At 30.7% G+C, this 27,741-nt stretch overlaps 2 protein-coding genes across 8 annotated transcripts in view; both read left to right on the plus strand.

Moving 5' to 3' along the window:
• The window catches only part of LOC107069384 (uncharacterized), a 40,199-nt gene extending 23,753 nt beyond the window's left edge, over positions 1 to 16,446 (plus strand). For 2 of the 7 annotated variants that reach the window (XM_089172886.1, XM_089172881.1), the window contains exons 2-10: positions 12,259 to 12,309; positions 12,413 to 12,445; positions 13,422 to 13,472; positions 13,517 to 13,591; positions 13,691 to 13,929; positions 14,000 to 14,050; positions 14,136 to 14,673; positions 15,226 to 16,041; positions 16,173 to 16,446. In XM_089172886.1, the coding sequence (XP_089029012.1) occupies positions 12,259 to 12,309; positions 12,413 to 12,445; positions 13,422 to 13,472; positions 13,517 to 13,591; positions 13,691 to 13,929; positions 14,000 to 14,050; positions 14,136 to 14,673; positions 15,226 to 16,041; positions 16,173 to 16,362 (2,044 nt within the window). In that variant the 3' untranslated portion in view covers positions 16,363 to 16,446. Of the gene's footprint in view, positions 1 to 10,854; positions 11,979 to 12,258; positions 12,310 to 12,412; positions 12,446 to 13,421; positions 13,473 to 13,516; positions 13,592 to 13,690; positions 13,930 to 13,999; positions 14,051 to 14,135; positions 14,674 to 15,225; positions 16,042 to 16,172 lie in introns of those variants that run through there. The other 5 variants (XM_089172883.1, XM_089172885.1, XM_089172887.1 and 2 more) reach the window with 5 other exon arrangements.
• Positions 16,447 to 16,593: 147 nt separating this feature from the next.
• Positions 16,594 to 19,588, plus strand: LOC107069385 (NAD kinase 2, mitochondrial). Its single transcript, XM_089172888.1, has 5 exons — positions 16,594 to 16,887; positions 16,966 to 17,313; positions 18,626 to 18,713; positions 18,874 to 19,132; positions 19,232 to 19,588. Exons 1-5 carry the CDS (start codon positions 16,613 to 16,615, stop codon positions 19,459 to 19,461), a joined length of 1,200 nt encoding a protein of 399 aa, XP_089029014.1. The 5' UTR covers positions 16,594 to 16,612; the 3' UTR covers positions 19,462 to 19,588.
• Positions 19,589 to 27,741: the final 8,153 nt, after the last annotated feature.

Below are 27,741 nucleotides of genomic sequence, written 5' to 3' on the forward strand. Positions count from 1 at the left end.
CCTCTTTTTCTTTTTATTATTTTGGATCGAGCTAAAATTCTATTTTCCTCCCGTTACGTTTTTACGAATTGAAATAACTAAAATCCTTACCCCCTCTCCCCTGCAGTGTCTACACGGGTAGCAATCCAAAAGCCGGTAAGAAGCACAAGCATCGAGCATAAATCTTCAGTCAGGCGTGTGTAACGACCGGGCCCTCGTAATCCTGTCGTATGATCCTGGCAATACCTTGTCCTTAGCAACGACAAGAAAACTTACGGGTTTAGGTACGTATGTCTTCCAATATCCTACCGTGCACTATGAAATATTATTGCGAGTATTAAATTTTTGGAAGAATTTTATTCCTCTACGTTTATCGGTATAATCTAAAAACTAAGAAAATACACCACCCCCAATCCCTGTCATTGGTGATGGTATGATTCTTCAAGATCTGTTTAGATATTTTGTGATATTTTATATTTCGGTTGATTAAATATAACATTTCTATTTTATTTGCTTGATTTGCTTAATTGCATTTTGATCGCACATTGAAAGAAAAAAAAGTAGGACAAAAATTTAAAGAGAAAATGTCATGTAAAACGAATAAAACAAAATAAAAAGGGTGGGAGGAGGGGGGGGGAGAACAAGTTAAATAGCCCGGGGTCTCGGTGTGTGTTGGTAAATTTCACTGGTGGCATAGAAAGGCAAATATATTGATGTTTGTTCGTACAATTCGAATTCAACGTAGCAAAAAGGCCCACACTTGTCCGTTCACGAATTGCCATTGAATCCCATGGAAAATTAAATTTTATTTTACGCCAATCCTGCAGCTTGCACGAAATCGAGATTGCGTGGATTTCTATTGGAAAATTGCCAGATTTTATCAGGAAAAACAGGAATGGGGTGAGTTGTATCGTGTATAGCGTGTAAACGTTATGACATCCTTCTGACTGTCGTATCCTACGCTTATCGATCATCAAGTCCTTCCGTTAAATAATCGAACGAAATAATATCTCGTGGAGAGTTTATTTCTACGTAAGAAAATTGAATGAAAGAAATCAAATGGATCGATCGATGCTCACCAGGTATAATGAAATTTCCACAAATCGGGTAGGTAACAAAAAAAAAACGAATCAAAATCAATATTGCGATAGAAAGTAAACGTCAGTTGTATTTTGAAGGCTTCTTCCTATCGTCATACTCTCGCAATTTCAACTTTTAATTTGAAACTTGGATGGATGGAGAAGTATCCAGTGTAGAAGGAGGATGGTGGATATCATTGGATTTGTGGACTTTCCATTTTCAATTCGAATCGATAGTCTAACGAATCCCATCGGGTATCTCTAGCTGGTAGCTGAAAATAATATAAAAAGAAAAAAAAATAGAAAAGAGCTCGTTATCCCAACGAAAATTAATCATCTTTCGTCTATGTAACATATATGCGTGTCCAGTTTCGGAGTATTGGATCTTCTAATAGACTGTACGAAATATAGTACGTAAACCATCCAATCTGGGTTCTTTAACCTGTTCAATTGGTGTACTGGAATCATCGAAATCATTAAGCCGTTAAACAACAAGAGAGACACCAACCAAAACCAAACCCCCTTTTGCATTTATTCCGAAGCAACAAGCATCGCGTTTGGAATCGTGAAATCCAATTCGAAGGTCAGAAACAAGCCAGACCTATACACCCAATGGGCTTGAGAGAGTACACTTTCCACTTTCAATCCGTGCGTGGAGATCGATGCTCTAACAAGTCGCCGACGGCGAATGGTAGCCGGACTCTGTCCTTCCGATAAAATCTGACCAGTCTCGACAGGATCCTCCTCCTCCTCTCCTCTCCTTTTCCTTCACTCTCACTCCCACTTGTTCTCCATCTATCTATCTATCTATCTTCTCAATTTTCCACTGGATTCGATACATCGATCACGTGCACGCCTAATAGCAGCACGTGTTGGTGATTACGCTCGAGGGACTGTGGCTAGATCGGGTCTAGGTAATTGCCCGAACACTGTACCCCCACCAACGTGATTCAACTCCTCCTCCCTCTCTCCCATCCTCTCCCCCTAGCCGTTCTCCTCCTTTTCCCTGAAGCTGGTCCACCGAGCGGTATAAACCAACCAACCAACCAAGCAACCAACCAACCAACCAACCAACCTACCCTTCGCATATCCGAAACTCCGCGTGCTGGAAGCGTCGATGTTACAGAGCCGGTACCTACACGATTGATTGGTTAACATGCCTGGTTCACCTCCAGTCTGGCCTTGATTATCTATCTCTCCACCCTGTCTGCAGCTTACCCACCCACTCACCTACCTCATCCTCTCTTCGTTCTCTCATTCTCTTCTCGTTCCTCTATTCTTCATCTTTATTCTCCTTTTTTTTCTTCTTCTTTTCGTTCGTTCGGTCCAACAACGTCGTATCATTCAAATTGGCGAGGTGGAGTTGAGGGGAAGGGGGTCACAACCTTCCCTTTTTCTTCTTCTACTTTTTCGTCCTTTTTTCTCGAATATTCTTATAGGAAAGGAAATGGAGTAGGAGAGAAGAGGAGGGGGGAAATATGGGGGGAAGGAAAATCGCGCATTTTACGTGCGGCCACGTAATTGAGCCACCCTTTCAAACTCACCCTCCACGGCCTTGGCGCCTGGTGAGCCACGTCGACCAGATAGATCCTCTTCTCTCTCTCTCTCTCTCTCTCTCTCTCTTTCTCTCTTTCTCTCTTTCGTAAGTCCTCTCTCCGCGTTTCAATATTAATTTACGAAATCTCTTCTCTCCCATTATGAAGACCGTCCTTTTTAATGCGGAACGTTTCGCCTCGTTCGTCCGGTGAACTTCAAAGGGAGGCTCACGTCCGAAGGGAGGGAGAAGGAATGGAGGAAGGGGACGGAGAGGGTGGGGGGACAATGGCTGCAATTTGTTTCCGCGTCGACGGTACTTTAACCGTAGCCTCTATATCCTATAACTTGTTCCTTCTGTCTCCTTTCTTTTTCTTTTTATTTTTTTTATTCTGTTCTTCTTCTTCTTCTTCTTCTTCTAGTTTTTTATTTCCTTTTTTTTGTCCTACCTTTTTCGTACTCTCATTGGACCCAGGACTCGCTATTTAATCTTGTAGAAAACGTTCTGAGCACGTGGATTATTTTTTTTTTCATTCTTTCTTTTATCGGTAACCCACGATCAACGTGAAATAATCTTCAAATTATTTCCCTTTTTGTTTTATTTTTTTTTTTTGCTTTTTCGTAAGACGAAGGTCCCTTTTCTTCCATCCTATTTTCCTTATCGTAAAAAATAATGCCGGATAACCGGCTTCAAAAAGAAATTTGACGACGAGAGCTTCTGTTAAATATTTCACGATATTTTCAAAGGGTCCTCCTTCCCCTTCCCTTCTGCCGCCGATTCCTCTTACCGTTCCCCACTCCTCTTTACCAGAATTTTAGAATAGCTCCCCGGTTTATTTCCCTTGAGATTGGCGATTTTCTCTTACCTTTTCTATCGTATTTTCTTCTTCTTCTTCTTCTTCATCTTCTTCCTCTTCTCTTACTTGACTATTTTCTTTCGGTTTCCATCTTTTACCGTGTCGACCAGCAGAAGTTAGCCTAAGCTTATCTTGCCTTCCGCTTGGAAGCTCGGAGATCATACGCTTTGATCGTATGGTTCGATACAATTCACTTTGAAGGTATGCGATGCGTGCTTTCATCGATCACCGGGTATAGGGTCCTCTTCCTGTTCTCTCTTCCCTTTCTTGCTTGCTTGCTTGCTTGCTTGCTTGCCAGCTAGCGATACCTGTTAGACAAAATACGATTAACGAAGATTAATCACTTTGCTTGATTACCGGTATATATCAAGGTGAATATAAGTTTTGTAAATGTAACCCATAAATTGTCAAATAAATCTTACAAAAAGCGGGACTAATTATAAATATATATTTTCTTATTTTATTTATGAATTATATTTATTTTATTATTAAACCTTCGGGTGCATTTGACAATTGAGACTCGTCATCTAAATTTAAGAAGCTCTTAAATAAATATATTATAAAATATATAAATATATAAATATTTCTATTTTTTATTTAATATATATATATATATATATATATATATATATATATATATATATTTAGATTTTGTAATTGAAATGTTGTTGCAAAAATATATTTATATTAACAATATATGTGTATATTTTATAATATATAATTATATATTTAAGTAATATATTATAAAATTTAATTTAAATTTAACAGTAAATATTAATATTTATTTTAATTTAATAGTAAGTATTATATACAATATTATAAATTTATATTACCAATATATTTATATTACCAATAGAAATAAATTGCAAATAAAATATATTATACTTTGTACATATTAATCCATATAACAACAAATTAATAATATAAATATGTTAATAATATTCAAATAATTCCGTACTCAACGGATTAATTAAATTTATGAAATTATTTATTTGCAAAAATAAAGAATGAAATAAAAGAAACGTCAACGATATAATGTGTTTTATATTATTTTTGTTTCATTTTAAAGGAAAGATAAGTATAAAAATTGTAATGGGGTAGAAAGGAGGGGGGGAAAGGTAAATTTATAATGGAAGGTTGGGGGGGGGGTGATACCTTTAAAAGTGGTACTCGGTGTACCTTAAACAGCATTCTTGCTGGAGCTTGATTCGTCGAAAGTGTGGGTTAAAGTTTTTCTTTCATTTTATCATCTTCTTTTGCTCTTTCTTCACGTAAACCTTTGCACGCAAGGTGAAATCTTTTTTATTTTTTTTTATAACGAAAGGACAGAATTTTTTCACAGAGTTGAATACACCAGTCAGCCAGCCAGCCACCCAGCCAGCCAGCCAGCCAGTAAACCAAGCATGCAAGGCAACGACGATAACGTTGTAGTAGGTGTGGTAGGTGTCTATTAAAGCACAAGAGTGACATAATACTCGCCACTTAAAAAAAAAGGGTTGCCTGCCGTGTGACCAGACAGGCGGCGGAGGGGTGTCTGGTGTCTCAAGTGCTCCACTCTAGGGGGTGCATCATCCTCCACATCCCTCCGGTCTTTCTACCCTCGCGCATATTCTGCCAAGACAAATGCAACCGAGACTACTAAGCTTAAGTACTCGTATGCACGAATGAAACTTTACCTCTCTCTCTCTCTCTCTCTCTCTCTCTCTTTTTCTCTGTAGATAAGAAAACGACTATGACGACGATGACGACGATGAGTATGACGAGTACAACGAACAAAATATCGATTGGGCATCACATTTTCATCTAAAAGATATCTTTATCTATCGAATTATGTATAATTGGGCCCATAATTATGAAAGTAGGTCTAAGTTAAAATTAAATAAAAAACAATTAGTTTATTAGTTATTTTATGTTACATTATTTTAAAGATATTATTATATATTTAAAATATATTAAATAAATTATATATAATTAAAATTAATTATTTAATATAAATAAATAAAATATTAATTTATAATATTAATTTATAATATTATTATTATTATTATTATTAATGTAATTATATAATTATAATATAGTATATTAAAAATAATATTATTTTTAATTATATAATATTTAAAATTAATTATTTAATATAAATATAATGACACATATATTAAATAATTAATTATATATAATTAAAATTAAAATATATTATAATTACTTCAACATAATTTTCACGATATTGTTAAAAATGACTCGTAACATAAAATTTGTTATTTCAATATTATATAAAATTTATTTATAATTTATGTAATCCTTTACATAAACTATTAAATCACTTTCATAATTATGTGCACAATTATAATTATTATTATAAATAATTTTATAGTTAGTTAAGATTATATTATTAGAACTATGTAAACGCAATATACACAATACTTTGCATTAATTTGATTCTAACGACTGAAATGAATGAAATATTATTATGTATAGAGAATTACGATAAAGTAAATATGCATGTGGTAGTAATAAAATTCCATGGTAGATGAGAAGGGAGGTGGAAGAGGGGGAAACGTATCGTACTCGTCGCACTGTAGATTGTAGGGCCCTTCTTTCTATACGCACCTTCCGGACGAAAAGGCACCACTTGCAAAAAGATATCCCTTATATCTATATATATATATACTCGAGACGTTTCATTCCAAGGATGAAAAGCATCCGCGGATTACCTTTACAAAATACGCCAGGATTCTACATATTCTCGTCGAGGCAACCTGATCCTCATCCAGGAACCTGAAATACAATTTTATGCTTCTTTCTTTTGAAAAAGAAGGAAGAAAGTAAAGAAAAGGGTAGGAAAGTAAAAAAAAAAAAAAAGAAAGAAAATATAAAAAGGCAAAATCTTTTTCTATTACCTTAAGGGTAGACATGTGAGAGTTGAAGAAAGAGAAAGAAAAAGAAAGAGAGAGAGAAATATAATATAAAGACGTAAAGATGGTGCTCGTCCTCTCGTAACGCATGACCCTCCCCCTCCCTTCTCCACCCTTTTACTCCCCTGTCGAAGGAAACCAACCCTCCTCCTTCTGAGTTAAACCAAACGGCGCGAATGTACTACCCTAACCCTCTGCCAAATTCACAAATGTATGAGAGAAATGCTAGAAGTGTTAGAAGTAAGGGAAGAAAAATAAGGGATGAAAGATTAATTGGAAATTTCAAAAAATTCAACAACAAAAAGTTGGACAGTAAGTGGAGAGGGGAGTGTGTTTTAATTATCATTATATTGGTAATAATATTTTATTAAATTAACATTAAATATTTTATTTTATTATATAATTTTATTTCATTTTATAATTTTATTTTTAATTATAATTTTATTTTATTTCTAATTATAATTTTAATTTATTTTATATTTTATTTTACATTATAATTTTATATTATATTATAATTTTATTTTTTATTTAATTTTACTTTACGATTTTATTTTATAATATAATTTTTTTTTATATTTTATTTTAGATTTAATTTTACTTTACAATTTTATTTTATAATATAATTTTATTTTATATTACCATTATATTACCATTACAATTTTTTGTTTAATATTATTATATAATTATTTCTATCTCAATGTAACTTTCATAAATTAATTAATTATCCTTTGTTTTTTTTTATAAATATTAATGTTAAATAAAAAGTTATGAAAGATAATATTTTTTTTTCTTTTTTGTTGTTGTTGTTGTTTTTGTTGTTGTTTCGTTCATCATTCGATTCATTGTCTTTTACCCTACAACGTGGAAGATACAGACGACATTAATTACTGTAATGAGTCGATGCAACATATATATATTTTTGTAAAGGCCTCCTTTCTCTGTCTACCTACCACCCACCCACCTGCCTCCTCTCCCCCACCCTTCGATGGACGGTTTTTAATTAAAGAGACGAAGCGAGAGAGTGCCATTAGTGGCAAGCATTCGACGAGTGGCACACACAACGATAAACTGTTCGTCGAGAAAAAACGTTTAAGTTCTTTTTAATGATTTATTTCCCTTTCTAATTTGACGACAACGATTACTATGCCATAGCATTATGGGACACTCTCTCTTTGCATAGAACAAGCTTTAAATTGCTCACCAAAAAAAAAAATGAATGAGAGAGAGAGTGTGTGAGAGAGAGAGAGAGAGAGAGAGGAAGCTTCCAAAACGAGTCAATGAAAATGAAATGTAAAAAAAAAAAAAAAAGACGGTGAGAGATTCCTTCAATTGGATTATTTCCCCCCTCATCACCACCCTCGATTCTAACCATGTGATTTTATTTTGGCACGTTAGATGATTTTGACAACGATGGATAACCTAAATTCTTAATTTTATATTTAAACTTTGAGATTATTAACATCTTTTAAGGTATCTTTGAAATAATTCAATTATTTTTGTTTTTTTAATGTTATATAATTTTTAATAATTCTTTTAATATAAATTAAAACACGTGTTGTTATCTTTCCAGAAAATATTTCATTTGAACTATTAGAAAAATGTCAAGAAAATGATTTTATTAAAGTATCCTTGAAATCCTTTAACAACAACTTGTATAAACCATCAATAATTGCAACTACTACAACTAATAATAATATAATAATTCAAGATGAAAATGATTATAAAAAGAATTACAATTTAAACAAAATAAATCAACCGACATTAGGTGTACACGTTGAAAAGAAAATTTTTAACAAATTATTAAATTCGAAAAAAAAAAAAATCAAATTATAAAGACAATATATTTAACCATAAATTCCTGAAATAATAATGAATAGGAACATTAGTGAAATGGCCGAAAGCAATAACGAGAATTTCAATAATTATTATTCGACAAATTATTGGCCATTGAACGGTGAATTTGCATCTATTAGTAAAATGAAACTCACAAAGGATTGTCGTCACCATTGCAGTTCACCATCTTGTTCTTTGAACATTTACAATAATAATAATAATTCTCATATTGACAAAAATTCAAATGTTTATAGAAACGATAACGAATGTTCATTTAAATCCAATAGTATTTCCTACGATAATTGTAGAAATTATAATAATAATAATAATAATAATAGTAATAGTAATACCAATCATACATCATTGATAGAAAAATATCCCGTTTGGATTAACAATGAAAATATTGATTCGTCTACGAACATGCTATTGGTGAAGGGTTGTTGTTGTTCGGAAAAAAATGATACTCGTTTTTCCCATGAGTGTACACCATCGAAATCGAGTCTATTCGTAGAAACTGGCGAAAGCATGGAAGAATTTTCTACAAGTTGGCACTCGAGCTCGAATAATCAAACGAATGTTTGCCCCTGTTCCAAGGGATCTTCTATGATCGAAGAACATTCGACGACGATGAACGAAGATGTTCAACGAGATGGTCCATTTGGGAAGGAAAAGGATGAGGAAGAAGAGGAAGAGAAGAAGGGGGGTGGAGGAGGTGGAGGAGATGGAGGAGGAGGAGGAGGAGCATGCAATGATCGACAAGTACGGAGCTCCTTGTAAAAGCAGAGATTTCAAGCACGAACGTTGCCGGTGCAGTCATTTCACTGGTAAAAAGCATTCTTCCATTGAGAACTCGACTTGGAGTCAACTCGAAATGGTAGAATCGAAAACTCGTCGACTGGATTACGGTAGGAGAGAGAATATTCGATTGAGAGACGTTGGTACGACGAGTTCTAACGTTCGTTCGGTTACTAAAAGACCACGGTGAGTCGGATTTTTATTTTCTTTTTTTTTATCCCTAACTATTTTTTCTTATTTCTTTTATCAAATAATTATAGAAAAGTCTAAAGGGAAAGAAGGAAAAATGATTGAAGTCAAAATTCTCGCGTTAAACAAATTTTCTCGAATTTTTAATACTTAACTTGTTAATTGGGTGGAACGTATAAATACGTCTAACGTATTTTACGTATTTTATATATAAATAAATGAAAAAATTTATATTTTTCATTTATTTTAAGTATAATTAATTAGAACGATAATATACATAATAAATAGTAAATCATAAATATAAATATATAAAAATATTAACCTATTAATTGGGTGGAACGTATAAATACGTCCAACGTATTTTACGTATTTTATATATAAATAAATGAAAAAAATATATATTTCAGGGTTTTTTTATTTATTTTAAGTATAATTAATAATAGATATAATAAATAATAAATCATAAATATAAATATATAAAAATATTAATATGTTAATTGGGTGGAACGGATAAATACGTCATACGTATTTTTCGTACTTTATATATATATATATAAAATATATATATATTTCATAGTTCTTTTTATTTATTTTAAGCAAAAGTAATAAATAAATAAATATATAAAAAATAATAAATATATAATTAAATATGGTGTGCAAAATTAAAAAGAAAATTCCTCAATTAACAGGTTAATTCATATAATAAATATTTTATAATAAATAATATAAAATTTATTAAAATCCATTATGAATGAAAAGAAAGAGAAAAAAATAATAAGAAAAGAGATTAAATAAAATGAATTTTTGTATAGGAAACATTATTTAATCGTTTATATAATCACACACCATAATGAAAAATCTATTTAAGATAACTATATCGTTGGAAAATGGAAAGAAAATGAATCTTTAACGTAATTACGCTTGTATAGTTTATCGGATCGAAAATCATTCGATTAAAAGGGTTTATAACCCTTTAATGAGTTAGTTGGGATGTCATACACATTTTCACCTTTAATATAATCGATAATATTAACCCCCAACCCTTCAATCTCTATTTTAACGTGGATAGAAATTTTGCAGAATATTTAATATTTATTATATTAATATTTTTGTTTTGTTTTAAATTAACAAAAATATTAATTAATTATGAAATAATTTTTATATATTTTATATATATATATTTATAAATTAATTAATTATTTTATTTAATATGAATTATTTATTTAATTCATTTATTTCATTGATTTATATGTAATATAATTATATAATATTAAAATAATATAATTTAATTTCTAATTAATCTAATATTATTAATATAATTATTAATTAATTATAAAATAATTTTTTATATATATATTTTTTTTTCTATTTTGATTCACTTTAATTTTGTTTTTTTTTTTTGGATTTTCTACGTAAAGGTACTACGAATCAGAAATGGAAAATACATCGGATAGACAAGGATTACCAAAAAATTATGAAAATTCATTTTTGGGAGATTTCGAGATGGGAAAAGTTTGGTCCCGTGTACAAGATAGTTGCAAGAATTTTGTTAAATCTGCCATAACTAACATAGGCCAAGCGATAAAAGATATTTCCAAATCTAAAGATACACCTGAGGATAAAGAAAACGAAATTTCGGATTGGAATGGATGTTCAAAATTGTGTCAACAGAGAGAATGATGAAAATATTTTCAAAATAAATATGATACATAAAATATATTCAAAATAAATGCATATACATATATATATATATATATTTTTTTCTTTTTTTATTCTAAAAAATAACTAGATATAAAATGAGAATATGAATACGAAATGAAAAAAATAAAAGTATAAAAAACCGTAGTTTTATTACCCCATAGCTTGGCAATTCAGCTTAAGGTAAAAATGTAACGTTAGTTCTTTTGATAGTAAATGTAGTAACATTGCAAAACGATACAAAAAATATAAAACATGATATGAAGAAACTATAGAAATAGAAATCTAACCATAAATAAATCGAAAGAATATGGAAATCAAATTTTATTGCACACAAATATTTTATGCCTCATGTAATAGTAAAAAAAATTCACATCAAAGATGAGCGTCTATAAATTCGACATTTATTTTTTTTTCTTTTTTTTTTTTTTTTCAATAAAACTACAATTCAACCACGAAAAGAAATAAATTTTTTTTATTATCATTGACATCGTGAATAAAAATATTTCGTTGATATTTTTTGATAAACAAAAGAACGATTACTTTACTATTATTATTATTATTATTGTATTTATTATTATTAATAATTCGATTAAAATTGTTAGCAATGAATGAAGTTACAGATACATAATCGATTATATCGATTAAATCGAATAAGAAAATGATCAATTAAACATGTTTTTTTTTTTTTTGTAATTTCCAATTTCGTCACCATTCTTTCGATCATTCAAAATTAAATTTTCAACATGTAGTTCGGCAAATCTAAATTAAATCAAATTTTTTTTTCGTATAAACTTGAATAACATTAAATAGACCAAAAAAAAAAGAGTAAAAAAAATCAAAAAAAAAAAAAAAATCATGGCAATTCCTTCAGAAAAAATGGATCCATTACGAGAGTAAGTAATTAGTGTTGTGGTTTTGTGTTATTTGTTATTTAATACGTAAGATTTATGTCGTTCTACGTAAACTCATAATATTTTGTTGTTTTGTTTTGGTTATTTTCCTTTCTTTTTTTCTTTCTCTCTTTTATATTTTTAATCCTCCGTTAGAAAATTTAAACGAGTGAGGGAAAGAAGAATGGCAGAACTGTTGGAAAAATATCAGTAAGTTGAGATATTCTCTCGTTACTCCGTAATTATTATCTTTATGTGGCTTTATATTTCATTCTCTCTTTCTCTCTTTCTCTCTTTCTGTATTTTTTGCTCATTAACGGTTAATAACGCGTTAAAATATCACGAGTTAAATAGCTTTATCACCCCTCACCTCCCATTTTCTTGTATTTCCAAACGATTACAGGTATTTTCATATAAAAAAAAAAAAAAAAACAAACAAACAAATCCCAAATTTTATCACCTATTAACTTCATTATCATAATCACTTTAGGCAAACCGAAAAAGATGGTGGTACTGTCAAAAAGGAAGATGAAATACAGAAGTAAGCATTTAAAAAAAAAATACATAAAAAATATGTAAATTCTATGAATAGTATGATTTTTCTTAAAACTGCGATTTGATATTTTTTTTTTTTTGGTTTGTAGGCCCAAAGAAGATGTGAAAAATGACTCAGACAGGTATATATATATATATATATATATATACAATACATGAGCCGTTTATTTGGAAAGTAGCCTAACTCCATTTATGTTCGAAGTGTTTGTGTTTCAATGCAATTCAAAATATACGTATAAGGTACAAGTTATACTGCTTAAGTGTATCTAAGGATGTTCAATTTATAGTTTCTATTAAAATAGTGCCAATTATTAAATGAATAATATGCATTTTCTAACCACGAATAGAATTAGGCCACTTTCTAAATTAACAACCAGATTTGTTAGAAAATTTCGAATGGATCCAAGTCCATTCAACATAATTTAAGATGCTTCAAATTGAAAAAAAACAATACTCAATTTATATTACATATCTTTAAAACACTTCAGAAACATAATTTATACAGTGGTGTCAATAGAATATTTTCGAACTTTTTTGGTCTACCCAGACGTGGTAATAAATTCAAAACTTTCAAATTTTCATTCTCATTCATTGATGTCTTATAGAAAATTTGACACGGTTCATTTCTGACAAAATACATCCAACATATTTTCTTGACCCTTTTCAAAAATTGCATCTTCTAATAATTTTCTTCATACAAAATCTTCTTGTCTCATTTTATTTACAATTGAGTATTATAATATTTACTTGGAGTATAAGCAACCTCAAATGCTTTATTGATACATAACATGAAATTGTACAATAACCACGTTGCAATTGGAAATTAATAATTGACAAATGGAATTAGGTTACTTTCAAAATAAACTTTTTGATCATTGCATTACCTTTCTTGTTACAAAATCTTCATGATTTAAAATATATTAGAAAGAAATTGCTGAATCAGACTGAAAAATGTAGCTAAGTTGATTTTTTTTGAAAATAAAAATTAGATCACTTTCAAAATAAACGGCTCATATATAGATTTGATCGAATAATAATAATAATTTATGATTGAAAATTCGTATGATATTCAATTGATGTATTTTCCATTGTCTGCAGGATAATCGGATCCAGCAAGGAAACGTTCGAAACGAGCTTGGTGCAACAAAAGTAAAGCACGTTATATAAAGTCCACATATTATAGCGATTGTTAGGATCCATTCTGATCATTATTCTAGGATTGACCCTGTTATAACGACGAGGGATGTTGCCATTTCTACGGAAGCCAAGTAGGATGATATTATTACAGTGATTCTTACGCCGGAATAATGTTTCTACTTTATTTTTATATACATTATACATTATGATACTTATATTTAATCTTTTAGCCAAGTATTATTATCTCCTACGACGTGTATGATGTATGGTAAGATTATTTGGTATAATAATGAAATAGGGGTAGAAAAAAAAAGAATGAATTATGTATTAGTTAAAGACAAGGGTGTTCAAACATTGACCATGCCTATAATCAAAAAGAAACGCAAATGTACAAATTGTTGCGGAGGACTTCCAGGTTGTGGTCCAGGATTAGGACAAGGTTGCGATGGAAAATGTTCTTGCGTACCAGGTAAATAATTGTTGTTTATATTTTAAAAACAAGATTAATGTTCAATCAAATTCTATTTTATTTTAATAAGGAATTGAAATAACATCTAACGGATTGTACGACGAAGATGAGTTCAATCTAAGTGAGTTATTTGATGTTTTATTTATTTGAAATATAAAACACAATTATATTTGATCAAACAAAAATGAATATAATTGATTTATCAGGTAGAAAATTATTTCCACGATTTTACGTAACACGTAATCGTTTACGTGGTGGTGGTGGTGGTAAAAACTTGAGAAAGAACGTAATGGCAAAAATTCGTAGTAGAAGAAAGAAGAATAGGGTTTTCCAGGTGGTAAGTTCACTTGGAAGACCTAAGGAAGATCTTCTATGTCGTGGGTTTGTTAGAAGCCTAAGTAGCCTTCGTGGTCAACGGATGGGGTGGTGGTTGGAGAAAGCTCAGGAAAGTTGTTGGGAAAGCTGTTGTCTCTTAGGCAAGAATTGCGTTGGACGCGTAAGCGTTTCTGCAGAGTGCGTTCCCTCGTCGTACAACAACTACGTCAGCTACGTAGTTCCTGGTGTCCCTGAACGTCATCGTCGTCGTCGTCGTCGTCGTCAGAACTTTCAACTTGAGCAAAACATAATGGCTGATGGGAGTACTAGTATTACTACTAACGTCTCTAGGAAGTTTCAACGCGAAACAACAACGTCCACCACGTTGCTTCTATCAAACACTTCAAAGTACCATGGAGAAAATAATAGGTATATTCTATTGTTTTATTTTTCGTTATATGATAAATAAAATAATCGAAAAGAAACTAGGATATTCTACTAAACTAATTGTTCGATACTCGTAACAAGAATCGATCTAGAATCATAATCGATAGAATCAGACGCGCGCATTTCGAATACCGCTAGTTACCGTACAATCATTTCGGATCGTACAGTAATTAACTTCGTAACTTTAATTCTTTAAATTTGTCTAAATCTCTTTTTACTAATTAAAATCCACTTTTAATTTTACTCCGAGATTAATTTGATTTCGTGACGAATGAAAGAAACACAACAAATATATTTTAACATTAGTGAGTACTATGCGTGCGTATTTCGATACGATTTTCTTGATTGACACATTGAAAAATGAAAATAATGACAAATTCGTTTAAACTTTGTACGAATAATCGACTATTGTTTGCAAAGAAAATCAAAAAGAAAGAAAGACCAAAAAATCTGATTTCTCTATGGAAAAATTATATAATCAACTCTAAGCAATAGGATTGAAATTTTAAATATCATTGTTATAAATATTTACAGAAAGAATCGACGTTTGAAAAAATTTGACATTCCTAAAAAAACTATTTCAAATATTTATTGTCCAATGAAAAATTGTTCTCATTTATTCTCGTATAATACGAAACGTGTTGAACGTACTAAAACTTACAAGGACTGTAATTTTTCAAAAGGAATATTACCATGTAAAAATTCATCATCTTATGAGACATTGAACATTGTGGAACGTCTTAGAGGTGGTGGAAGTAAATGCAATTTAACTGAACAACAAAATAAAATTCGTCATGAATTGGATCAATCATCAATAGATGATTTAAACGACACAGAAATAAAATCTTTAAATAATAATAATAATAATAATAATAACATTGATTCTTCGAATGCAATGTTTTATGAGAACATGGACGAAGATGAATATCCATGGTCCGACAATGTAATCAACGAAGACGTGCTTAGATTTCAAGAAGAGCAAGACCACTACGATGATGATGGTGGTGATGGTGGTGGTGGTGGTGGTTCGGAGAATCAAAACGAAGATGGAAGGATACGTGGTGGTTGTGGAGGATTATACAAACCTATACAACACTTCTCGAATGCTTGGACGATTTTCGGTAGACGTAATTTACAGCATACACGTGGTTCGTGTTGTACACCAGGACGACCACAAATTTCCTGTAGGTCGTCACCATGTCCACCAATTTCCTGCTTAAGATCTTCACCGACATGTACGACGGTGAAATTTCAAAATCGTTGCAAGGATTGTCCTTGCAATTATTGCGGTGGTCCTATTTGTTCTGATGAAATCAATCGTTGTCATGGAATACAATTGAATCCTTGTCAGTGAGTAATATTAAATTTGAAAACAACATTATTGTAATAAAAAATAGAAAATATAATTTACAGTACATTTTTTCTTTTTTTAAAATATTTTTTAGTGTATAAAAATATAGTTTGAGTTTTTCTTATATTAGAATCAAGTGCCACACGTGCAAAGGTTTTCGGTATCGAATTTGTGGTGGATGCGGTGGTCAATCCTGCGGAAGGATATACAGTTGCTCCGGTAGCGGCGGTGGTACCTGCTGTTTCCCAAGAAATACCGGAAGACGGTCTGACTCGGAATGCTGCGGTAGTGGGAATTCGAACTGCGGAGGATGCTGCTAAGGATAGCACGAATCCTGAATCCTGTTTCTGAATTCCGTAGATTCTCTCTTAAAGCAAACAAGGAATAAATACCAATCCGACAAACGTTAACCCCTTTTTAACCCATTCTTTTTTTTATCTCTTTATCAACGTTAATATATTTATTTACATAAGATTTTGTCTTTGTTTTTTTTTCTACATCCTGAATTTAGCTGCTTATTTTTGTCAATTATTTTCAATATATTCTAACCAATTTTCGAATTAGTTTGACATGATTGAAAAAATAATGAAATTAACACAACGTTTGCTGTGTCTACCCTTTAAACCACAAAGGGTTTTAGGAATAACTAAAGTAACACGTTGGGATATCATAAGATCGAAATATCCCGATTTAGATGAAATGAGACTTAATGATAAATTTTTTACATTGAAATCGGAAATATCTTTGGATACTTTAAAAAAAGAACACAAAATGAAAACTGATTGTGAAAATCAATTGAACGAAATAATGAAGAAAATTGGATGTAACTTTAGAATGATCAAAAGGTATTTTTACGTGATTACTTAAAATTACTTAACAAACAAAACAAAAACCTTGAAATGATTAATCAATATTTCAATTAGCGTAGACAATGCTAACGAAGACGTTGAATGGGCTGATCTGGTGATTTCAATCGGTGGAGATGGTGCTTTTTTATTAGCATCAAGATTGATTAAAAATAATAAAAAAGCAATAATTGGTATTAATCCAAAAACCGTTATCAATGAACGTACATTTTCCAAAGATCATTGTACAAAGATTGAAAATATATTTCAAAAATTACAAGAAGGAAAATATCATTTATTGATGAGAAGTCGAATAAGAACCACAATGTATGGGAAAAATATTAATGACGAACCTTATCAATTAGATGAAAAAACTCGTTCGTTAAAAGATTTAATGAAAGTTAACTACGATGAACAGAATTGCGAGTAAGTAGAGAGAAGTAAAAGATCATTTTTTATACATGTTCGAATGAATTATAAGCAAACATTTTGATCAATATATAAGCCGTTTATTTTCAAAGTGGCCTAACTCCATTTATGTTCGAAGGATTTGTGTTTCAATGCAATGAAACAAATGAAATTAGGCCAGTTTCAAAATAAACATCTCATATGTAATATAAATATAAGAAAACGAAAATGAAAGTAGTTCAAGCCAATTAAAGTTCGTAATTGTGGTTTAAAAGAAACAAAGGTGATTTCTTTATTTTCTTATCTTTTTTCATAGTTCATATCGCGGATAATGTTTCCTTCCTATATAATAGGAACTTTTATTCATCGTAGCAGGTCATTAAAGAAAAGAAGATCCATTTACTCTTTTGAAAGTTTCAAATAAGCAATAGGTATTCACCGATTACGTGTTTTTCATAAAAGCAGTTGGGTAATGCGTCTTCATTGCTCTCATTGCTCGACCACAAGGCAGTTTCAAGTTATAGTTTATATACATTATATAACTTTGGCAGTTATAACTTGCAAATTACAAGGTCTAACGTAGTTATGACTTTTACGAAGAGGTCATAACTTTGAAACTATGCGTTCGCGAGCCCGTACATTCCCGCGTAAATTTTACGGCTTGATGCAAGACAGGCAAAAGAAAGAATGAAAGCAAGAAAGAAAGAAAGAAAGATAGAGTTAACTACTGACAATTATTTATACTGTGGTAACTTTATTAAAGTACTATACACAATGGGGAATCTACAATTAAACCACACACACAAAGTGTCAACGTGAAAATTGATGAATATCAGCTTCTCGTCCTTTTGATTTTAATCCTCTTTCTCTCTCATTTGATTTTATTTTCTATTTTTTTTTTTTTTTTTTTTTTTTAACAAATTCAACGAACAATTTGAAATTGCTCATTAAATTTCGATTACATATAAGAGAACGTATTTATCGAAATCACAGTAATATTGGTAATTAACGTGTATCCGTGCAACCTAACGTTAAATGTCGATTTGGCTTTTAATTCCCTTTCGATCAACGGGGAGAACAACGAAAGGGAGGCAAGGGGAGAAGGGTCAAAAACACAAAGCAAAAACCTTCCATCAAAAATAATTAATATTCATGCGGCACGAGAAGAGACAGAGAGAGAGAGAGAGAGATGAGAGAGAGATGAAAAACGGTATCGGTGTACAGGCAGGCGGTGTCGAAGCTAAAATCAATTATCATTTTATCGTTCCACAAATTATCATTCTAATGTGTCTGAAATTTCTTTTTTTCTTTGTTGTTTTTTATTTTGCAGGAACGTCATAGAAAGTAACGAAAGAAATATCACAGATTTTCTTCAGAAATCTAATCGAAGGGTTTTACCGTGGTTGGCGTTAAACGAGGTTTAAAACAAAATCAACATTTTTTTATATTATTTGTTTATTCCATTCTTTCAATATTTTTTTTTTTTTTAAAGAATGATAATTGATAATAATGATAATAATTAAGAGAGAAAAAAAATGTATTTTTATTTAATTTTGCTTTAAGGTTTTATTTTATTAGGTATACATGGGTGAATTTTTATCAACTGGTACACTAACATTGACCATTCAAGTTGACGATCAAGACGTTTATAAACTACAAAGTTCTGGAATGTGTGTATGCACTGGTTCAGGTTCTAGAAGTTGGTATCGTTCTATGAATCTTCAAGCACCTGAAACTGTTAAAAGATTGGTCAAAATTGCAATGGGAAAGGATATCGATGAGGATGAAGCTTTGAATGTAATTGAATCTTATCATCGTAGTCTTCCATTTGATCCAGGTATCAATTTGTTTATAAAATTAATAACTTTAATAAAAGAAAATCACAAAATCATATTTCAATAAATAAATTAATTTTATTATTTGCTTATTCACGTAGAAGATGACAGAATGTCTTACATGATTCGTGAATTGTATAGAGCAAGTAAATGGCCTAAACCAAAATCTTCCCCCGAAAGAAGAATGTGTCGAAAGGTCAAGGTCATGTCTCATGGTTTCGATGCTGGTTTAGTTATTGATGGAGGTGTTACTTTACCATTTAATGACGGTATTACTGCTGTATTCGAAATTCATTCTGAGGATGGTCTTAAAAATTTAATCATCCAATAAAACTTTGGTTTTCTATTCGTTAATATATAATATAATACAATTATATATTATTATTATTATATTATTAATAATATTATATAATAATATATTATATATTAGAAAAATAAAAAAAATTGATGAAATTTGATTTTTATTTGTATACGTTTGTTTGTTTATATAAATGACTTTAAAGTATGTACATGTAAAATGTTTCCTTAATCGTCGTCGAGTTGTTTGTTAGTGCAAGTGAAAAAAAGGTCTCAAGTGCAAAGGGTTAATTTGCCAAGTAAATTAGAAGAAGAAAATCGTTCGTATTTAACGTAAGACACAAAACAGGGTGGTAAAAATTCCTTGAGAAAACTTAAAAGGGAAAGTCTAAGATAAAAATCTTGATTTAACCTGAGTAGAGAAAAAACGTTGTCTTATATTTTTCTAGAGTAAAGTTGGTGTGAAGGGTTGAGAGTGAGGATTAAAGGGAACGAGATTCTCCTAGATTTCTTTTTATCCTTGTTCGCATAATGCAAGAGAGAATATGCCCACGTCCAGAGTTCCATTAACTATGTAATTTTAGTTTCGATCGTGCCGCCTACCATTCTCGATCTTCGTGCTCGATTTTACACTAAAGTTACTATATATATATATATAACGTAATTCTACTACATATATATATGTATACATACTATGCGTATATTATCTGGATACACCACTTCTCTAGTTTCTCTCTCTCTCTCTCCCTCGATTATCTCCCTCGAGAGAATATCGTCAACTATTTTTGATTGCAAACACAAAAAACGATTTAATTAATTACATCAATTTTAACAACAACAAATCATCATCAAAATAATTTTTATTATTATTTGTAAATTTTATGAGTCACTTATTTTTCATGATTTTATAGAAATATTATTGTTAATATAATTTTTATTCGATTACTTTACTGTATAATACGTAAATACTTTAAAACACACAAAAAAATATACTACAATTACACGAAGACAATTTACAACAATAATCAATAAGTAATCATCAAAATGATTTATTATTATTTTATATAAACCTTTTTGAGTCACTTATTTTTTATTATTTCATAAAAAAAAATTCTAATATATAATTTTTATTTGATTGGTTAACCCTATAATGCGTAAATACTTTAAAAAAAAAAAGGAAACTACGATTACAGGAAGGAAAATAAAAATAGTTAGAACGAAAAACAGTTACTTTTGTACAATATACCTAGATATATTGGTAGTCTGAGTGTATAGTGTTCGTACTACTTTGAAGGTAAAGTTGTGGATACTTGAGACGAAAAACGCCCTTCCTCCTCTCTCCCTTCAACAGCTAGCCGACATTTTCGGATCGAGCGCGTAAAACAACCGCAGTAAAAGAGAGTTTCTCGCTCGGTTTAGAAACGAGCTTCTGTTGTTTGAAAAGGGTGGAATGGGGTTAGTATAGGGATGAAGGGAGAGAAAGGGAAAAAGAATCGAAGGTAATTTAAACGTTCTCATATCGAAAACGTTCAATTTTATCGAGATCGAAACGTCTACCAATCTCAAGTTTCTTTTGGTATACCTTTGTACGTACAGAAATATAAAGAAAAATCTTACAATCAGAACTTTTTAACATTTTTCTATTCCTAGAAAAAACTATTATTCTTTTATATATATATATATATATATATAAAATAGTTTTATGTATTTCATATGTGTAAATGTAAAGAATGATAGGAACTTTTGGCAAGTTCGTCAACGAAAAATTGAAATCATCTTCATTTGAACTCAATAGTTCTATATATAGTACTCTTATTGGGTTCTATAATTTTAATATATAATATATTTATATATTATTATTAAATTAACTATTTTTATTTTATTAATATATTATATTAATAATTTTAATATATATATATAAACCTAAACAAACATAGTTATCCTGTTAAACCACTGAGTAATCATCGAGTATAACTTCTCGAAGGATTAATAATTTTATTTTTTTTTTTTTTTTTATATAAAATATCAAAAAATATAATACTAGATTAAAAAAAATTAGAAGAAAAAGATTTTGCAATTTTATAATAATAATAATAATAATAATAATAATAGACACAGTAGATTAAAAGAGATGACAATTTTTGACATCTGACATCAGCAGAAGATTCAAGATGGGCTTTTCCAATCGGATTTATGAAAGAGCTCTCATTAATCCTTCCAGAAGACTCAATCTTTAAGAACAATAGTGATTCGTCCCTTCCTACTATCACAAGGCAGCCATAGTAGTCCAGAGAACAAATAAACGTGCGGCCGAGCAGTAACAACGGATGACGTTCAGGCAACTTTCTCTTTTGTGTCTCGTAATTGAACGTTGGTCTTCTTCTTCTTCTTCTTCTTCTTCTTCTTCTTCTTCTTCATCATCATCCCTCTTGGTTAGTTCAGAACTTTTTAATGTTAAACGTCTAAAGATAAGTTATTTTCAATAACATGAATTTTTGGGTCCGTGAATAATACTTATACAATTATAATATCATACATTCTTATAATAATGATTATTATTTTTTTGTCAGCATTGAAGATGATGAAAAAAGAAGTTTGTTATTTTTTTTTTTTTCGTAGCAACTTTCGATTTTGTGAAGAACTTAAGAAAAGAATCAATTTAGGCAACTCATATTTTCATTCGGTTAACAAATTACTCAACTCGCGATTGCTGTCTAGGCAATTACAAAAATCAGGATATACAGGACAATCATCCTACCAGTAGTCCTTTATGGTAGTGAATCGTGGTCGCTTACGTTATGGGACGTAAAGAAATTGAGGATTTTCGAAAACAAAGTTTTTTGTAAAATCTTCGGTGCAAAACGTGATGAGGAAACGGACGAATGGAGAAAACACCATAACGTTGAAGTACATTGATTGTACAACAAACCGGACATTATCAACGTCGTAAAATCAGGCTGATTAAGATGGGCTGGTCACCTGGCGTGGTGCATGGGGGAGGATCGAACGGCGCACAAAATATTGGTCAGTATACCAAACGGGAATAGACTACTAGGTAGACCGAGATGTAGATGGGAGGATAATATTAGAAGAGACCTGAAAAAATAGGATACGAAGACCGCGAATGGAAGGATCGCGCTCAGGGACAGGAACAATGGCGGGATTTGGTATTTGCGACAATGAACTTTCGAGTTCCTAATGCCAGTTAAAAATAATAATAATAATAATAACTTTCGATTTTTTTTTAAATTTATTACAAAACCAAATTTTTCTATTACACTCGTTTGCACGCAAAAGATATAACTTTATATTATTTTAGTAAATTTAAATTCTTATTATTATTACTTTTTTAACATCGAAGAAGATGATAATAATTTTCTTATTATTTTCTTTTTTTTTTTTTTTGGTCACAGAAGGAAGATTTTTTTTCGATTTTCTAAAAGATTTATTAGAATCAAATTTTCCTGTTACACTAGTTTTGCACGAGAAAGATATAAATTTATTATAACCACATTCCATACCCTTCTTACACCATCCTGAACCACCCCCTCCCCTGTGGAATGGCCGCATCGTTATTCGAAGATTTAGTTTCTTGCCGCGACCACTGTAATTGCGGCCTTAGAAGATTTATTTTGCGGATTCGTGGTGAAACGTTAATTCGCCGAGAAGAATCGGGTTGATAGAGGAGCACCCAACCGAGAGAGGGAAGAATCAAGAGGAAGAAAGAAAGTGAGCTTGAAGTACGAGGTACGAAGAGAAGTAAAATAGGAAATGGAAAAGAGGAAATGGGACAAACCCGGTTTGTGCTTCGTTGAAAACAAAGAACACCGGATAAATGGTTAAGGGGAACAAGTGGTAGAAGAAGAAGAAGAAGAAGAAGAAGAAGAAACCATAAAAAGGTCGAGCACGCGAGGGGTTTCCCTAATATCATTTTTTTGTTCTGCTTTTATTTTTCGGAAGTACGAAAATTCTTCTTCTTCTTCTTCATTTTCTTTTCCATTTTTCTTTTTCTCTTTTTCTCTTTCAACACAACCGACGATCTTTTAATTCATCCGCTTTAGTTAAAACGTAATTTCATTCGTTTCACCTTTGTATGAAAGGCAGCGTGTTCTTCTTTGTACATCGTGCGTTTACGTTTCGCATTAAAATTATATACGAACTATACTTACATTAAAACAACTGAAAAGTGAAACGAAACGTAATGAAACAAAATGAAACGAAACGAAACGAAACGAAAAACTTTCGTTGCTTGACGAAAGAACAAATTTAATATTTTCTTTCTCTTTTGAATACGAACGACACTTTTCTTTTCAACTCATTTTAATCAACGCACAAAATTCTCATTTTCTCTTTTTCATTTATTTTTTTTTTATAATAATTTTTAAATCATGACTTATGTTAATTAAAAAAATCACGTACAAATTGTTACATTTAAATATCAAGAAAGAGATAAAATAAATTAATCGTTCTTGAAAAAAATAGAATAAATAAATATCATGTGTTAGGAAATTTTGGATACCGAATGGAAGAATATTTGTTTCCGTTGTTCCTATTTCTCAACTTTTATTTCTACGGTGCCGATGAAAAACGACTAGGTTGTATACTTTATTGCTTACCGGAGAAAAATAAAACGTTCTAACGTACGATTTCTATGGGCATCATAATTACGCGATAACTTATCGAAATGTTTGCTCATGGTTTTTACAGGTAGATCCCCTACGTGGAAGATTTACCCTTCCTCCTTAACCCCCCCAAAAAAAGAAAAGAAAACGAAATAGAATGGAAAGGTACGTTTTTTCTCGTTTTAGACTCGTTCAATGAATTTTTAGGGAAAATCGTTGAAACAGAACCAAACAAACAAACAAAAAAACCAAAGTAAAAAGAAATAGAACACACATTCAAATACAAACTGCATGTACTTTTATTCTCATTTTATTTTCCTGTATTTTTTTGTTTTGTTTTTTTGTTTATTTCTTTCTTTCTTTCTTTCATCTTATCTAAAGTATACTTTAACGTTCAACAAACATATAAAATAGAGAAAGAAGATAGAAATAGTTCAGATTCCAATAAAGTGAAATTTATTAGACTTTTCCTTTATCAACTTTATCGTTTATTTGTTTCATTTTCATTACTTTTTTGATTTGTTTTATTCCTCTCAGCTGATCTTTTCAATATTATTGTTCTGCATAGACGGATTATTTCTGATTTCATTGGTTCTCTAAATGAAAGGTTTGAGGATTCATTGTGTAAGTGCCGGAGATTGTCAGGAAAATGAATTTGAAATATTACCATTCTAGATTTCCACACTTTGTCTGTCTGTCTCTTAAACCGGCGACCAATCAGGGAATTTGCCAATGTTCTTTTATGATTTTCCATTATCTTACCTTTCGTTTACATCGTCTACACTTACACCAAAAGAACCTAATCTCTTTAACCTCCCTCATTTTATTTTTTTTTTTTTCAAAATAGCATTCTGATTACCTTTCAATGCTTTCAATGTAAATTTCATTTCTTTTTTTATTATTACTTTTTTTTTCTTTTGTATTTTTCATTCCCATCTACGAGTTTCCACTTTCTTGTTCAATGATAAAAAAAAAAAAAAAAAGAAATCACCCTTGTATTAGGTTGGCAAATAAATAATTGCGAATTTTATCGATAGGTGGCTTTTTCAACACTTTGAGTGCTGAATACTTTGAAAACTAAAATGTTTTGTAGAAACGAAATAATTTATTATTAACCAAATTCTAATAATAAATAATATATTTAATGATTAAACTTGTGCTTTCTATAAATATAATTTAATTAATTATTAATTACACATATTACATTATTTTATATTAATATTAACAAACACGTATATGCATCCATAATACACTAAGGGTTAAAATAATCAATGAATTAATTGCCAGTCCAATATTATAAACCAGTAATTAAAAATTCAGTTAATAGAAAAATGAATAAAACAAGTAAATCTCGCTGAAATATAATAAATCATTCGAAAATTCACGAATCATCCTATTAAAATAAGAATCTTTATAAATCCTTGGTAAATTCTCATCTTTGTTTATACTCAGGATCGATAATATTCTCTCTCTCTCTCTCTCATTTCGTCGAAATTTTCTAAAGAATTTAAAACGATAAGAAAGAGAGAGAAAGAGAGAAGATAGTTCAATGTTATCTCTCTCTCTCTCTCTCTCTCTCTCTCTCTCGCTCGTTATAATCCTTAAACGAGAGAATCCTTACCTAGGATCATCCCAGCTTTTCCTTCTCGAAAAACAAAAGGATCATCGCATTCGCGAGATGAATCTTTCTCTCTTCGTTCTTGTCGATCAAGAAAAGGAATAAGAAACTATTTCTCTCTATCTCTCTCTCTCTCTCTCTCTGTCTATTTCTCTTTCTCTTTATCTTTTTCTCTTTCTCTTTGGAAGCTAGAAGCTGTAAGTAATTTCATAAATATTTCCAAGAAATGCTCGTATTCTCGTAAGAAGGAAAGACAGCCACGTAAGTTACATCGATTCTTAAAACATTTCTTTTACTTTTCAAAATAAATTTTATATTCTTACTTTATCCAAGGTATGTATGTCTTCGTTTCTTTATTTTTACTGTGTATATGTGTGTGTGTGTGTGTGTGTGTTTTTTTCTTTCTTTATCCTTTTTCATATTTAATGTTACTCTTCTTTGCATCGTATCAAGAGTTCTTTAGGTTTTACGAAGTATAATAACATTATAACTCAGTTAAGTCACCTTTACTACAGTCGTCACTGTGAATTTCTATTAAAGGATTTCACAAAAGAATAAGATCTACGGATAAAAAAGAAAAAAGGAAATAAAAGAAAGAAAGAAAGAAAAAAAGGGAGATGGAAACTCCTTGTAAAGGTTGAGTTAAATTATCACCGAGTACATACTTGTCCCATCTTTCGAGCTGTTGCGAATCTTTTGAAGCTTTTGACCCGGTTATACTATAATAGCAATTAAAGATGATAAAACGCTTTTTATCTTTCTTACGCGAATACTACTTTCACAAGTACGTATATATATATATTTGATGATAATAAAAATTTCCTTTTTTTTTTCTTTCTCAAGGAAAAAACGTCGACCCTTAAGCTACCTTCAAAGCTTTGATTCGTAATTTTTATCATGGAAACGATGGGAGGGTGGTGATGGTGATAGTCGTAATGGTGGTGGTGACACTTTTCATTCGTACTAAATTCTAACGTAAAATCTTATTTTTAATTAGAGTACTTTGTAAATTCCATTTATAAAATATATATATATAATTAATAATAATACATAATAATATTTATATTATATATATTATATATTGTTGTATCATTTGTCAGAGTTTCATGCCATGGATAAAATCAGATATTTAATGAGATAATTTTTTTTGACATATTCCAGATATCTCAATTAATGGGCTAATAATTTGAATAATACGTGGCCCATTGCTGGGCCCATTAATCGGCCAATGATCAATTTGTAATGGGCCGATACTAAATATTTGTAATGGGCCGATACTAAATATTTGTAATGGGCCGATACTAAATATTTGTAATAAGCCGATACTAAATATTTGTAATGGGCCGATACTAAACATTTGTAATGGGCCTATACTAAATATATGTAATGGGCCGATACTAAATATTTGTAATGGGCCGATACTAAATATTTGTAATGGGCCGATACTAAATATTTGTAATGGGCCGATACTAAATATTTGTAATGGGCCGATAATAAATGCCGGTAATGGGCCGATACTAAATATTTGTAATGGGCCGATAATAAATGCCGGTAATGGGCCGATAATAAATGCCGGTAATGGGCCGATAATAAATGCCGGTAATGGGCCGATAATAAATGCCGGTAATGGGCCGATACTAAATATTTGTAATGGGCCGATACTAAATATTTGTAATGGGCCGATACTAAATATTTGTAATGGGCCGATACTAAATATTTGTAATGGGCCGATACTAAATATTTGTAATGGGCCGATACTAAATATTTGTAATGGGCCGATACTAAATATTTGTAATGGGCCGATAATAAATGCCGGTAATGGGCCGATACTAAATATTTGTAATGGGCCGATAATAAATGCCGGTAATGGGCCGATAATAAATGCCGGTAATGGGCCGATAATAAATGCCGGTAATGGGCCGATAATAAATGCCGGTAATGGGCCGATACTAAATATTTGTAATGGGCCGATACTAAATATTTGTAATGGGCCGATACTAAATATTTGTAATGGGCCGATACTAAATATTTGTAATGGGCCGATAATAAATGCCGGTAATATGCCGATACTAAA

The sequence above is a fragment of the Polistes dominula genome, unplaced genomic scaffold, assembly GCF_049000335.1.
Source record: "Polistes dominula isolate Pdom_NZ unplaced genomic scaffold, Pdom_raw_medaka contig_22, whole genome shotgun sequence".
Classification (NCBI taxonomy): Eukaryota; Metazoa; Arthropoda; class Insecta; order Hymenoptera; family Vespidae; genus Polistes; species Polistes dominula.

What these genes read in the sequence shown, in the direction of transcription:
- LOC107069385 (XM_089172888.1), top strand. Translation starts at nt 16,613, where the DNA reads ATGATTGAAAAAATAATGAAATTAACACAACGTTTGCTGTGTCTACCC. An exon ending in CGTGGTTGGCGTTAAACGAG is followed by an intron (nt 18,714 to 18,873) that starts GTTTAAAACAAA and finishes TTATTTTATTAG; the next exon opens with GTATACATGGGTGAATTTTT. An exon ending in TAGTCTTCCATTTGATCCAG is followed by an intron (nt 19,133 to 19,231) that starts GTATCAATTTGT and finishes TTATTCACGTAG; the next exon opens with AAGATGACAGAATGTCTTAC.